Below are 14,628 nucleotides of genomic sequence, written 5' to 3' on the forward strand. Positions count from 1 at the left end.
CAAAAAGCCAGGTCCAACAGTGCTGTGCTGGTGTTTCCTGAGGGTGGCGGCTCTGTGGTGGATTGGGACTGTGGCAGTTTAGTGTGGTAGTTAGAGGATTGGGTGTGGTTGTGACAAATGTTCTTAAGAATCCTGTTGGGCTACTGATTGATCACCAGCTCTGCTAGGATTCTTATGAGGCTTTGTAGTTCAGCCTAAAATTGTTGAAAGTTCAGTGTAATCTAACTTAGTCTGGCTTCAAGTAAAGCGTGGAAACAAGCGGCCATGGTTTGAGGTAAGGGGACAGTGAAGGAGGGGCGCTCTGTATTGTGGTGTTGGAAAACTGGCAGTCTGGGAGAGCCAATGAAGGGTATGTCTAACTGGCGATGGAGTTAGGCATGAAGAGGGGAAGTGGGGAGCTCGAGAGCTAATCGAATAGGAGTTCTGGGGTTGTGTGAGTCATGTTGTTAGTCAAGTTAGGGAATTTGGACTTTGAGAGTGTCAATGATTGGGCCATGAGGAATGTCTTAGGGACACAAGCAATACCAGCGAGGAAGTATTCAGGAGTCAAAACTTTGAGGAAGAAGGTTTTGAAATCGGGACTGTGTAACTCTGTGCCCACTGCTCTAGAGGAGTAGTGTGGGTGCAATCTGGTTCGGTGGTTCATGGGACGGGACATGGACCCCGCCAGGAGGAGTCCCAGAGTTGGTTTCATGTATGCTGCTCGACATGGGGAAGCAAGGGCAAGATACGAGTGGAGTGCTAGGTGTAGCAAGGGCATGTGTGGACACTACTGGAGGTGCCTGTGAGATGCCTGAGGAGCTAGGATAGCCTTGGGAGGTGGAGGTTTCCTTACTGGACAGAAAGTTCTTGATGATAGAGAAAATGTCATCAAATATTTCCAAGTTGCTGATCGATGATTTGATGAGGATAGTCTGATTGTTATATAGGGAGATATTAGCATCTGCTCTGCAAAAGAGTAAGGGAGCTACCAAGAGTCTTAGACCATGAGGAGTTTTCCTAGAAGTAGTGATGAAGAGCAAAGAGTACAGAGCTTTCCACCATTGCACTTGTCATTTGGTGAAGAAGATAAGATCACTTAATATAACTCCGTAATTCGAGCAGAAGTAGGGGTCAGAGACTAGAGTTTCTGGTTGGGATTTGAGGAGTCTGTGTTTAAGATTTTAGATTTTTTTTTGTTAGAAGAGGAGGGTACTTTATTTTGTATGCAATTAGGCCGGCGCTAGTCTGGTGTTCTTAGGGAGCTAGGATCCCTGTCTGGACGAGCAACTAAAATCTGAAGGATGAATGGGTTAAATGAATGTGGTTGGGGTTTCCAGACTTAATCCATACAGATTTAATCCATATAGTTGTAATAGGAACAAGTGTAAAGGGTTTAGAATTATCGTGCTATGAGTTATTGCAGGCTGATAATAGACGTTCCCAATGCAAGGAGTTGTAGCCAGTGATAAAAACCTGGTGAAGCCATGAGTCATTCCAGGCTACAAACTGGCGACCAAAAATACAGGGGGTAGTAACTGGTGAAAAAGGCCTGATTGTTGGAGTGATGGAGATGTATCTCATACCATGACACATAAACGGTAAGACAAGAACAAGGGGAGGGGTGAGTAATGCAGAATCGTTAAGGCAAGCAGAAGTTTCAGGGTACAGTAGGGATTCAGACTATAGTCAATACAAAATGGCCGCTCTGGGATAACAATTTGAAGTTAGAGCCAGAGTCCTACTATACTTTCTATTGAAGTCCTATGCTTGTTTCAGTGCAAAGGGGGAAAGGGCTGCCATCATAGAAATGATGCCCTCGAGACAAAGGAAGGAGAGGGACCCCAAAATGGTCGGTAAAATACAGATCATCTCGAGTTATGTTGCACTGCCGGGCCCCAACAACTTTGAAACATAAGGCAGCTTTGCGAGGGGATCCTTCCATAAGTGATCAGCTCCGAAAATCAGATACAGACATCCAAGTTACCAACCAGACTGGAAGGGACCCATCATGTTCAACGTGAGGGGGTCTGGGTGAAAGAAATCACGTCTGGATATCATGTCTGGCGGGAATAAGTGGCCCTCCAATATCACACTCAGATGTGCAGGATGCCTGCAAAGGAGGCTGACCCACCTCAGGCCGACCTCAGCTCCATGTTCTGTGTAATCATAACCACCTTCCCAGGAGAGACAGCAAAACGAATCAAGCAGAGGATGGCAGGCGAGACCACTGCCAAAGCGGAACAGGGGGCGTCAAACTCACAAGACTTCCACACCTTCCATGCGGCGGACCGACTTCATCCCTCAGCCCTCATCAAGCCGGTGGGGAAGGCGAAGGGTAGAGCGCGCCCGTCATCCAAGAGAGTCAGCTTCCGGCCTGGCAGCGGTGGACAGAAAGCATCTGTCGGTCAATGGTAACAGCAACTTTGTCAGGGAGGCCTATTCTTCCAGAGAGGAGAATACCTGCAGAGAGCAATCCGTGGGCAATGCGAGTATCTTAAAGGTAATTTCCAAGGAGATCCCGGGAGAATCCTTGTTATAATCGTATAAGGTAGTAGGTTGGATGGCAGGGTATAACAGGGATATTAAGCGATTATTGATTCCTAACCCAGGAGCTCCATCCATGCAGTTCTGTGGCCATCTTCCTCTTCACGTTTACTTTCCATCACGAATATGCATTCAGTAAGTTTCCTTCGGGGATATTTCCTTGTCTATTCATATTTCTATACCGTTCATCTGTCTTACGTGTTATCTATCCCATTTATTGCTAATGTCAAGGGTTACAATATCTCTAGACGTAGTTCCTCTTGCTTTGTAGACAGATTCAAAATCATTATGCTTCCCACCTTCCCAGCCTTTGTGGCGGGTAGTGGACGTGCCCCAGGATCCCGAAATGATAGTCCACATTTCTAACATAACTTTGATTAAAAAATTGTCACGGCAGGTTCTTTCTTCGAGTGATTTATGTGTTTTTTCCTGTCGTTTTAATTTCTTGCAATTGTCTACAATTCTATTGCTAGCAGGTTCCATGCCTGTTGCACCTGCTACCACTCAATTCTGTGTTCTACACAATTATAGTATTTTCAACAAATCTATTGTTTTCTTCAACAATTTAACCCTGAATAACATCCTTATATTACTTGCAAACGTATTGCTTCTTCATTGTTAAACTTGTGAAACTCACAAGAGTTGTCAAAGTCGTGTTACAAGTTCATCTGAAGACTTATCCTGTTTTTGATTTGCCGTACTAAGCATGTACCTCTCATTATCAGCACTCCTTTGTGGTTAGAATCATTCTTTTAGACATCTTATTATCCATTTATATGTCTCTGTCTGATCGTTACTATTATATTATCCACAATAACATCACTAGATTTAAAAACAGATCTTGTGCTTTTCATCATTATGCCTTTTCCACATGGCTTGCAAGTAACGTTGAAATCTGAGCATTTGACCTCCGCTGCTCACAAATACCACACATGACGTGGCCCAGTGGACCACCGCTACATTGCTCTAGTTTAGAGCAGCTCTTAATTTGATAATTTATGTGTTTGCATGTTGCTACCTCAATCAGCCATGGATTTGCATAAATAAACTACATCAACCCAGTCGGATTATTACATTCCATTTTTAAATACTTTTACAAACTTGCGTTTTAGATAGCAAATCACGCATTATAATACGAAGACACATATCTCTTGAGACCTTGGGTTGAACGATGAAATGAAGCGGGTTAAAAATAAATTGTGGAAAGTTGCAAATGAAATCAGAGAAAACACATACGCTATGTTGACCCTACATGCATGGATTACTCGCTTACCTGAGTTACATTGATCAATACGTTTTATTCATTACCACAAGTACTCTGCGTGGCTACAAATTCGACATGCGTGTTTACGGAGGCTTTGTAAAACCCCGGTGTCTGTATGACCTTCCTTCATGGTGCCGGGCCTATTACTACCTTTTGTGCCCTCGCAAATGTACCTCATGCTGTATGCTAGTTTTCGAGAACCTGTCGGAGGCTTTATCGGCGCACGCACCACACTGAGAACCCTCTTCTGAAAAAACTTCCATATCAAAAGACAAGAAGCACAATGTTAGGAAATGTAACACACTGCATCTTACCTTTTGACCTTGCAGGTAGGGACAGTGTTCAATAAATGCGTGCTCCGCGCCTGTCTCTGTCGACCAGCATGTATAGCTTCTCCTGTGGGGAAACACATACTGGTCAGAATAAGCAGTTTACGAACTGTGTTTATGCACCAATCATATTTGCGATCTAGGCATGCATGCAGCCTTGCTCTCCTGTTTCATATCCGCACACTTATTTTCCCCGTTAATTTCCTTCTTTTTCACAGGACACACTTTCCTGGTTCCTGATATATTCTGCTGTGTAAAATGCCATTGTTACCCTGGAGACCCTCGTCTGGCTCTGTCCACAGACCAAACAAGAGAGAATGTGTCAAAACAAGTTACAACATTTTTTTAAAGTATAATCACGCACTACTGGAAAAATACAGCTTGTTGCAGTCTATTCTACTTCAGCCCTCTCTCCATGGTCCTGAATGTATGTTTGCAGAATCACATCAGCGCCGTATTTAGATGGGATGTAATTATTTGCAGAATGAGCTGTTTTCTTGGAGGTACAGGCAACTATTACCGAGCAATATCACAGTGGGTATGAAGAAACTACCAGCAAGCTAAGAGCAGAAAGCTGAATGGAAAAATTATGTTGCTTGGTATGCACTTACATGTCGTCTCTGGATGCGTTACAAAGGCTGTCACGGCCGACAAACTGCCTCAGAAGGACGTGGGAAAGATTTGCAGAATCAACTCCGTCAGCACTATGTAATTAAAGTAAAAAAAATGTAATTTAATTCTCACTGTATTGAATAATATGAGGGCAGTCAATGATGAACAGGCATTTATCGATTGAGTGATGGTGTCTAAAGCACTACTGCTGCTAGCTTTGGAAGAACCGAATTTACCGAATTAAAAATGAGATAAATCCGTATGTGGTTTGAGTTTCCATGATCTCTTTTACCTATTTGTGGTTTGAGATTAGGGCTCAGATTTGCCCCAGTCTCCGAAAGCCCCAAACTATTGCTACTCATCATCGGTTTACAGAAAGCATAATGGGAAGTTGGGAAGTTTGTTGACTGTGCTGGTTTAGGTACTTATGTAGGGGGAGTCAATTAAATATTTAGTTTATGTTAATCTAGTGTAGTCAAATTGTGTATTTGTTTGAAAAAGGAGTCATTGCGAATGCAGGCGGTCATTTACTACCAATAGGCTACACAGATCTTGAAAAAACTCCTGCAGGCTGTCTGTGCACAGCCCTTAACTTGACATTTGACAGAAAACTTCATCAATGGGGAGCTATGTGAGGTAGTCAAATACTGGGCAGCAGGCTGAACATGTCAAGCTGACGTTTATCAACAGTCTACATTATGCACATAAGCTTGGCTTGTAAATCCCACAAACAAGAGATGAACTATAGGAGAAATTAGAGTAGATGTCAAATGGCTAACTCCAAAGTCATACCAAGCGTCGATTGTTGGAGCTGACAATGGACCTAATTTAATGGCCGATCTAAATCTCTGAAATAAAATGAATATTCCTTGCATTGCCCATGATCTTCTTTTTAAAAGGGACACGTTTTGTAACTCACACCAAAAATGTCAAGGAGATGCTTGGTAATTTAAAGAACATATGTCCTCATTTCAGTCAACCACCTTCTTCCATCGCAAGATCAGCGACCTCCACGACAGCTTCGGACACCAGACCCAACCAAGCATCACCGAACCCACACCTCCGACCATCACCCTCAACGACTGGACCCACATCAACACCGAAGAAACCCAAACCACCATGAACTCGATCCACTCCGGCGCTCCATCGGACCTCTGCCCTCACTTCATCTTCAAGAAAGCCGACGACATCATCGCCCCGCACCTCCAGGCCGTCATCGACTCCTCTTTTTCTTCTGCTACCTTCCCCGAATGCTGGAAACACGCTGAAGTCAACGCACTACTAAAGAAACCTACGGCTGACCCGAGGGAACTGAAAAACTTCCGCCCCATCTCGCTCCTCCCCTTCCCCGCCAAGGTAATAGAGAAGGCCGTCAACAAACAGCTGACCACCTTCCTGGAAGACAACAACCTGCTCGACCCTTCACAAACCGGATTCCGAACCAACCACAGCACTGAAACCGCCCTCATCTCAGTCACAGACGACATCAGAACCCTCATGGACAACGGTGAAACAGTCGCCCTCATCCTCCTCGACCTCTCGGCTGCCTTCGACACCGTCTGTCACCGCACCCTAATCACCCGCTTCCGCTCCACCGGGATCCAAGGCCAAGCCCTGGACTGGATCGCCTCCTTCCTCTCAAACCGATCCCAAAGAGTCTATCTCCCTCCGTTTCGCTCAGACCCCTCCGAGATCATCTGCGGCGTACCTCAAGGCTCATCACTCAGCCCGACACTCTTCAATGTCTACATGGGCCCCCTCGCCGACATCGTACGCAAGCACGACATCATCATCACCTCCTACGCCGACGACACCCAACTTATACTCTCCCTCACCAAGGACCCCGCCAGCACCAAGACCAACCTACAAGAGGGCATGAAGGACGTCACAGACTGGATGAGGCTCAGCCGCCTAAAGCTGAACTCTGACAAAACGGAAGTCCTCATCCTCGGCAACACCCCGTCCGCTTGGGACGACTCCTGGTGGCCCACGGCCCTCGGCACTGCACCGACCCCCGCAAACCACGCCCGCAACCTCGGCTTCATCTTGGACCCTCTTCTCACCATGACCAAGCAAGTCAATGCCGTGTCCTCCGCCTGCTTCCTCACCCTCCGCATGCTCCGCAAGATCTTCCGGTGGATCCCCGCCGACACTAGAAAAACCGCGACCCACGCCCTCGTCACGAGCCGCCTGGACTACGGCAACACCCTCTATGCTGGGACCACTGCCAAGCTCCAAAAACGCCTGCAACGTATTCAAAACGCCTCGGCCCGCCTCATCCTCGATGTACCCCGCAACAGCCACATCTCCGCACACCTGAGACACCTGCATTGGCTCCCAGTCAGCAAAAGGATCACCTTCCGACTTCTCACCCACGCACACAAAGCCCTCCACAACAAGGGACCGGATTACCTCAACCGTCGCCTCAGCTTCTACGCCCCCACCCGTCTCCTCCGTTCCTCGGGCCTCGTGCTCGCTGCCGTCCCTCGCATCCGCCGCTCCATGGCGGGTGGGAGGTCCTTCTCCTTCCTGGCAGCCAAGACCTGGAACTCCCTTCCCACCAGCCTCAGGACCACCCAGGACCACTCCGCATTCCGGAGACTCCTAAAAACCTGGCTTTTCGAGCAGCAGTAACCCCCCCCCCCTTTCCCCCTAGCGCCTTGAGACCCGCACGGGTGAGTAACGTGCTTTATAAATATTAATGATTTGAACCAAAAGTCCTCCTTTGTGTATATATTGCTGAGGAGCCATGGTTTACCATGCCTCTAGCTGAAGACTTTTATCAGACCTTGCACATTCTTGCCCAGCAGTAAATGAATACATCAACCGTAGTGCACAGCATAATGCTGCTCTGTGTCAGATTTGCTTTAAATTGTGCACATGATTAATTGGAAACAATGTTCTTTCCCACACTATATACACTAAGACATGAGGGACAGTGACAGAAGTGCGGAAAGGGAAGTAAGAGACTGCAAGAGTAAACAGAGTCTCTGTACTCTGCATCATCCTTCTTAGGTGAGGGCAGTGTGCGGAGTGTAGTGGATCGCTGCATGACAAAGAGCTGCATTAAATAACATGTCATTGGAACATTCAACATAACTTATAATTGTGAATTGATATTTCCATAGCAATATCTCTCTATGACCAACTCTGTATGCTTTCATGGGAGAACTGAGATTTTCTGGAAGCTAAACACTAATGGCTTTCTAAATACATGTAGACTTACTCCTCTCCCTATGTTTACAAAAAATATCTCGATACGTGTAAATGTACCCTCTTTAAAGGAAGAATACTATAGCTTCCACTTGACTTTCTGTGGAGTTGGAAAATATTATTATTAACACACTGTGATTCCCTACACGCCTTGATACACACACATACTGGACAACTTGTACTTTCAACACAACGTTCATTAACATTTATATACATATGAAATGTCAAGTACCATTGTGATCCCTTTATAACCAGGCACAGAAATGAATGTTTTAACTAAGTGTGTTTTAACTAAGTGCTGTGTTAAAACCTATTGATCATAAGTAAAATCTGAGACTAGAAAGATGATCGGGCAGCACAGGTGGATTTCCCAATTTTGGATGGTAGACCTGTTCTAGTATACTGCATTCAGATGATTACCTACCTTTCTGCTTTCCTCATGTTGGGCATATCACTTTTGTTAAGACAGAATTTTACGAATGAATACTCTTGTATTGCGAATGTTGAATTTGATTAGAAAATGAGTTAACATAGAAAATAAATAATGCACACATTTGAAATTGTGCCTACTTGAGTGATTGTCAATGTTCACGAAGTGTACTTATTAACAGCTTATTAATGTAAAATGTTGAGCTCATGTTTTGATTAATGTAGCAGTATGTCATAGTAAGGGTTATGTACTATATATTAGCTTTATTAATCATAGGCCTTAATTTAGCAAGGTCTTGGGCCCAGTTGCACAGCCTCATGTCAAGATGCATTGATTAGGTTATTTATAAAAAGGCTGCTTAGCTAATTAAATTGTGATTTTCCACTGTATTGACCAAATGCTTGTAGCTGAAATACTTTCCTGTGAGAACTACTTGCTAGAATATGCTGTACTAGCTAGGGATACAATGTATATCTTAGTGCATGTACAGGCGACCTTCCTAGGAGAAGACAGTGGATGACTGGAGTATAAGCTGACACAATATTGATACCCGGCAAGCCCAACGACGAGAACAGGAGAAGAGGAGCCAATTAACAACATGTGAACCATGTACTAGTAAATTCTTAGATTTTGGGATCTACTTTCATTGGACTTAATGTAAACGTACAATTTCTTGACCAATAGCAATGTGGGAAGTAGTTTTAGAAAATGTAACTTAGCCAGACTGCACGGGAGGAGAGAGGCCATTCCGCTACATTCTTTTTAACCGTCCTTAGTGTTTAGCAATTATTCTTTTCTGAACTGCATAAAGTGACTTTGCTTTCCTGAACTTTAATGCTGAATTCCGATCTTTGCTGACCGAAATGATGTCCAGTTGACGAAGACTGTCACAGCTTGCTGAACCATACTGACGCAAGGTATAAGACGATGTTACTGCTTGTTATGTCTATTGCTTTTGTCACTGGCTACCAACCTCTACTTTTGATAGAGCCATAGTTAAATGTTTTTCCAAATTTGTGTTGACTAAATTGTTTTGCATGAAGTCCAAATATGCTATTCTAATCTGAAGCTAAATTAGGGTACTCACTGATGACGCTCTCTACATGTAATAACAGTTGATGTATTCCCTTTGCTGAATCGAAATATATGTCATTTCTTGTGTGCAGTTATTCTTGCTATTAATTTGTACTGTAACCTTATAATGTGTAGTTGTCCAAGCTTTGATTAAATTGTTATTCTTTAGGAGATTTGGACAGCCAGTATTGTTTTTGTATGCTTACCATTTGATTTTGAGACTAAGTTACGTGATATTAGCATTGTTAATACAGTGAAATAAACATTCTGACTTTTACATAAAGGGGTGGTTATTCCTGACTGAAATGTCATGGTGTGTGGAAATTACTCACTCCTATGATTATTGATGTTATTGATTGTCACTGCTATTGATTAGTATTGGTACGGGGTCTCATGGTGGGAACTAATCTGAGCGCAGTCAAAAGGTCCATCGACTTACAAGCACGTCCCATTAAAAGTAATGTCAATTAACCAAATAAGGTCTGACGTGCTAACACTTTAAATCACAGTGGAAATATTTGGGTTTAAGTGTGGGGGTTGAATATAGGTTTCCAAGTAGGAAGTAACTGGCCATTCAAATGCGACACTGATTATTTTTATGCCCAAAAATTACCAAAGTTATCCTTATCTGACTAGCTGTAATAAGAGCAAAACATGCCACGAGCTGCTTCTACTTATTCCAGTTTGGCTTATATGGTATTTTTATTTTATCAATCCAAAGGTGTACTACTGGACCTGGAATGATAAAATGTCTTCATAGCTTGGCATAGGTGACACTGTCATATATGCTTAAATATTGTGCTAGAAGAGACATTGAGGTGAGCAGAGTTAAAGTCGTGGTGATGAGGTAGAAGTCTCCATGCACAGGAGCTGCTCTTCACCCAAATCATGGGAACAACCCAGAGCTCCCCATTTCTTTGTTGCATAATTTATGCAGCACTCTAAACCTCAAAGGACATTTTTTGAGTTTAGACTGGGTGTACCTTTGTGCCGGGACAAAGCTATGCTTAACTGAAAAGGTCTAACAAGAGTAAAACTTGAATCAGGAGCTACTTTTAGTTATTCCAGTTTGGTCTGGATAATATTTTATCAATCCAAAGCTGTAATTTCGTGTCTGGAATAGTAAAATGCCTCTGTCATTGTTTGATTCAGCATGTATAGTACTTTGTAATACTATGCTTAAAGACATTACCAGACATGGCAAGATGCTTTGTAACTTTTTTAGCTCAGCGTAAATGACATTGGTCTTATCCTGTGCTTAAACGTCCCATTGGAAAAACAGACATTTGAGGTGAGCAGATTTAAAGTGTTGGTTGAGTTGTAGAGTGTCCCATGTAAAGAAGCTGCCATTCATGTAAAACGTGGGAACTATCCAGAGTTCCCTAGTACTTGCTTGTATAGGTATGGAACATTAATTAATTCTTGCGAATAAGATGTCAGAAGATACAATGAAGGATACGTTATCCCCTAAAATACCACTGCACCCAAGTCTGTAGCATAACCTAAATAGAATACCTTCATATTCTACCTTCATTGATAGCTAATTCATTAAAGGTAGACTAACCGGACTGGTTTCTTAGAAATTAATTAGGTTAAACAAGAATCATTGGCATTTTAATCATTTTTGCTCATTTTGGCAAAATTCCCAAACATTTTGTGTTTCAATTTCAACTCACACAGCTATGTGTGGAAAACTAGGATGCTCCAGTAGAATTACAGCATAGATGGAGACCATCATTTGATTGGCAAAACTAGTAATACGTTTAAGCAACATATTTTTCCATTCGAATTACAGAACACTTTTCAATCCGGGTACAGGCAGTGATCCTGGTTTTATTTTTCCCTTGTGTCACTACATCCATTGCATACCCTCATGTTAATTTTTAGAAGATCCTTAATAAGCTTGCCCCTTTCAGCAATTAGCTCAAAGACATCAATCAGGCCTAGGTACAGTTTTTCGGTTCCCCACAAATCAAATGCACACTCAGTTCACACATTTCAACAGTCCTTATTTCTGGTGGTGTTGTGCATAATTAGTTAGTCTCTTCACCTTCCTCACACAGGTAAAGGCCCTTGGTTGTTCAGAATGGTTTGAGGAGCTGCAAAAGAGCTGTCAACCCTGTTTTGGTGCATATGACCCACCAGGCTCCATACAGATGTAAGGGGAGGCCCCAGTGCTTGTTCATAAATGAGGGTCTGGCTGTTGTGGCTCTTCCAGCAACAACATTGCAGCTAGACCCAGCTGGGTATTTGGTAGGCAACGAAGCAGATACCGACCCCAACCAGGCTGTCAGAGTCACTGCAACAGTTGCTCCCTGATCGAGCCAATGCAGTGAGCAGAGCAGTTGGGCCACCCCAGTGATGAAGGCTCCAGGAACTTTTGTGTGAGACTGGGGAAACCCTCTGCAGCAGGGGTTGCTTTTGGTTTCACCCCCAGCAGTCTGCTTTCTCTTGGTGTATTTTGGCACCAGGGGCATGCTGTGTAGTGCACATCTTGGACAGTCTCTCCTCCTGCAAGGCTAGGCAGACTCCTTCCTCAGACAGGCCCTTTGGCATTAGGCAGATTCTTAGGGGCATATTTATACTCCTTTTGCGCCGAATTTGCGTCGTTTTTTTCGACGCAAATTCGACGCAAAACTAACTCCATATTTATACTTTGGCGTTAGACGCGTCTAGCGCCAAAGTTCATGGAGTTAGCGTCATTTTTTTGCGTGAACACCTTCCTTGCGTTAATGATATGCAAGGTAGGCGTTCCCGTCTTAAAAAATGACTCCGATGCATATGCGTCGTATTTATACTCCCGGGCAAAAATGACGCCCGGGAGTGGGCGGGTCTAAAAAACCTGCATTAGCGCCGGATTTTAACGCCTGGGTCAGGGCAGGCGTTAAGGGACCTGTGGGCTCAGAATGAGCCCAGAGGTGCCCTCCCCTGCCCCCAGGGACACCCCCTGCCACCCTTGCCCACCCCAGGAGGACACCCAAGGATGGAGGGACCCACCCCAGGGACATTAAGGTAAGTTCAGGTAAGTATTTAAAAAAAAAAAAAAATGTGGCATAGGGGGGCCTGATTTGTGCCCCCCTACATGCCACTATGCCCAATGACCATGCCCAGGGGACAGAAGTCCCCTGGGCATGGCCATTGGGCAAGGGGGCATGACTCCTGTCTTTGCTAAGACAGGAGTCATTTCAATGGGGGTTGGGAGTGAAAAAAAAAAGGGCGCAAATCGGGTTGAGGCGATTTTTTTGCCTCAGCCTGACTTGCACCATTTTTGGACGCCCATGCTCCATTTTCCCCCTACGCCGGCGCTGCCTGGTGTACGTCGTTTTTTTTAACGCACACCAGACGGCGCCGGTGGCTAACGCCGGCTAACGTCATTCAATAAATACGGCGCCCGCATGGTGCTTCAGAATGGCGTTAGCCGGCGCTCATTTTTTTGACGCAAAACTGCATTAGCGCAGTTTTGCGTCAAAAAGTATAAATATGGGCCTTAATTCCTAGAGCAGAAAGTACAAATTGCAGCTGATCTCCCCTCACTTTTGGGGGATTGGCTGTCCAGCTCTCGTATCACAGAACTTCTTCAAGTACTCTAGGGAGTATGCCTAAGTTGGTTTTGAAAGCGTAGGGTGATGCTTCTCACAGCAGGTAGCACTGGGGGTGTCTCTAAACAGGAGCACTGATAACACAGACACAACTAAGTGTGAGGTTTCCACACCTCACTGTAATCAGCCTCTCTTAAGCAGTAATCAGGTACAGACAAAACCATAGGCCTGACCTAGAAACCTTCTCATCTAGCACTACAGAAACTGTGTTCCGCAGTTCCCGCCTATCATCAACCAAGTGGAGTGTTCAGGACAAACTAATCAACAGCCCTGTGAGAAACTGTGATGTTAGTTGACTGGGGTGGGAGCCCTGGTAAACTAGCAACCACAATTCTTATGAAGATAAGGCACAAGCAAATCCCAAACTTACCTGTGCTCACCCTCTAGTAGCTTGACACAGAGCAGTCAGGCTTAACTTGAAGGCAATGTGCAAAGTACTTCTGCAACACATCAAATGGTTAAACAGTGAAAACACCACAAACAAAGATCCCACACCAGGTTAGAAAAACAGAACTTACCTACCATAAATAAAACAAGACAAAAACAACTAAAGTCTAATAAACAGAAATTGAGTTATGAGTTTTTTGAGACTAAACTGCAAAATTGCATTTAAAAGTCAAATGTGTCAACCAGGAGTATTTAGATATGGTAAATGACCCAACTCAAAAGTTCAGGCCGACCTCAATGGAGCGCTGGCCTGGCTACAGGAACCCAGTTAGGCCCACTGAACCAAAGTACCTTAAATTCTGGTTGTGGAGCATGGATCTGAAACAAAGATGCATTGAGCAGTCGAGGCAATGCATCAGTTCTGAAATGTGACAACACTGTGGTGCAAGATCCTGAAGTGATGATGTGCAGCATTCTGTCGACAGGGCTTCCAATTTGTCTAGGATGCATATGGCAGTTGAGGCGATGCATTGGTTCTGATCAGCACATTAGTGGCGATGCAGAGGTTTGGTATCGTCGCCGAGACTGCTGTCGATGAGGGGTACAAGGACCTTGTGCAAGGAAAAGCTTCATGCAGTGGCAGTTCTGAAGGTGATATGAGGCTTTTGTGATGGTTCCGACCCATGCAGTTGAGGATGAGTTAGTTCTGCTTCACACAAAGCTGTGATGCATCGGTCTGCTCCCAAAGCAGAGGACGCATCATTTCTACTTGAGCAAACATATGAGGCACACTTCCAAGGGTCCAGGACTTGCGTGGCATCACTTGGCAGGGCAGATCTATTGATGACGGAGTCCAGGTGCAGAAACAGAGTGGTTGGAAATCTTTTATATACCTGAGACTTCAGGTCAGGAGGCCAGCCAACTAGTCCTTGCAGTCACTCTGAGTTCTGGGTTGGAGAGATGCAGGTCCAGTCCTTCTCACTCTCAGGCAGGAGGGAAGCAGGCACAGGTCAGCACAACAAAGCAGGAGTCAAGCAAAAAAGCAGTACAGCAGAGTGGGAGGCCTTTAGCAATACAGCAGTTCTTCCTGGCAGAGTATCCAAAAGTCCAGACGTGTACTGAAGTAATAGTGTCAGAAGTCCAGTAAGTGGGGGAGACTTCAAAGACATTCCTTTGAAGTGCACAGAGTCCATG

The 14,628-nt window shown here is 44.5% G+C and overlaps 1 protein-coding gene across 1 annotated transcript in view; it reads right to left on the reverse strand.

The window, feature by feature from the left end:
* Positions 1 to 14,628, reverse strand: part of ABCA13 (ATP binding cassette subfamily A member 13) — a 2,435,905-nt gene that overhangs the window by 956,810 nt on the left and 1,464,467 nt on the right. The window contains exons 35-36 of the mRNA XM_069216941.1: positions 4,731 to 4,823; positions 4,105 to 4,186 (exon numbers count right to left, since the gene is read on the reverse strand). Of these exons, the coding sequence (XP_069073042.1) occupies positions 4,105 to 4,186; positions 4,731 to 4,823 (175 nt within the window). The remainder of the gene's footprint in view (positions 1 to 4,104; positions 4,187 to 4,730; positions 4,824 to 14,628) is intronic.

Source organism: Pleurodeles waltl, chromosome 2_1, assembly GCF_031143425.1.
Source record: "Pleurodeles waltl isolate 20211129_DDA chromosome 2_1, aPleWal1.hap1.20221129, whole genome shotgun sequence".
Taxonomy (NCBI): Eukaryota; Metazoa; Chordata; class Amphibia; order Caudata; family Salamandridae; genus Pleurodeles; species Pleurodeles waltl.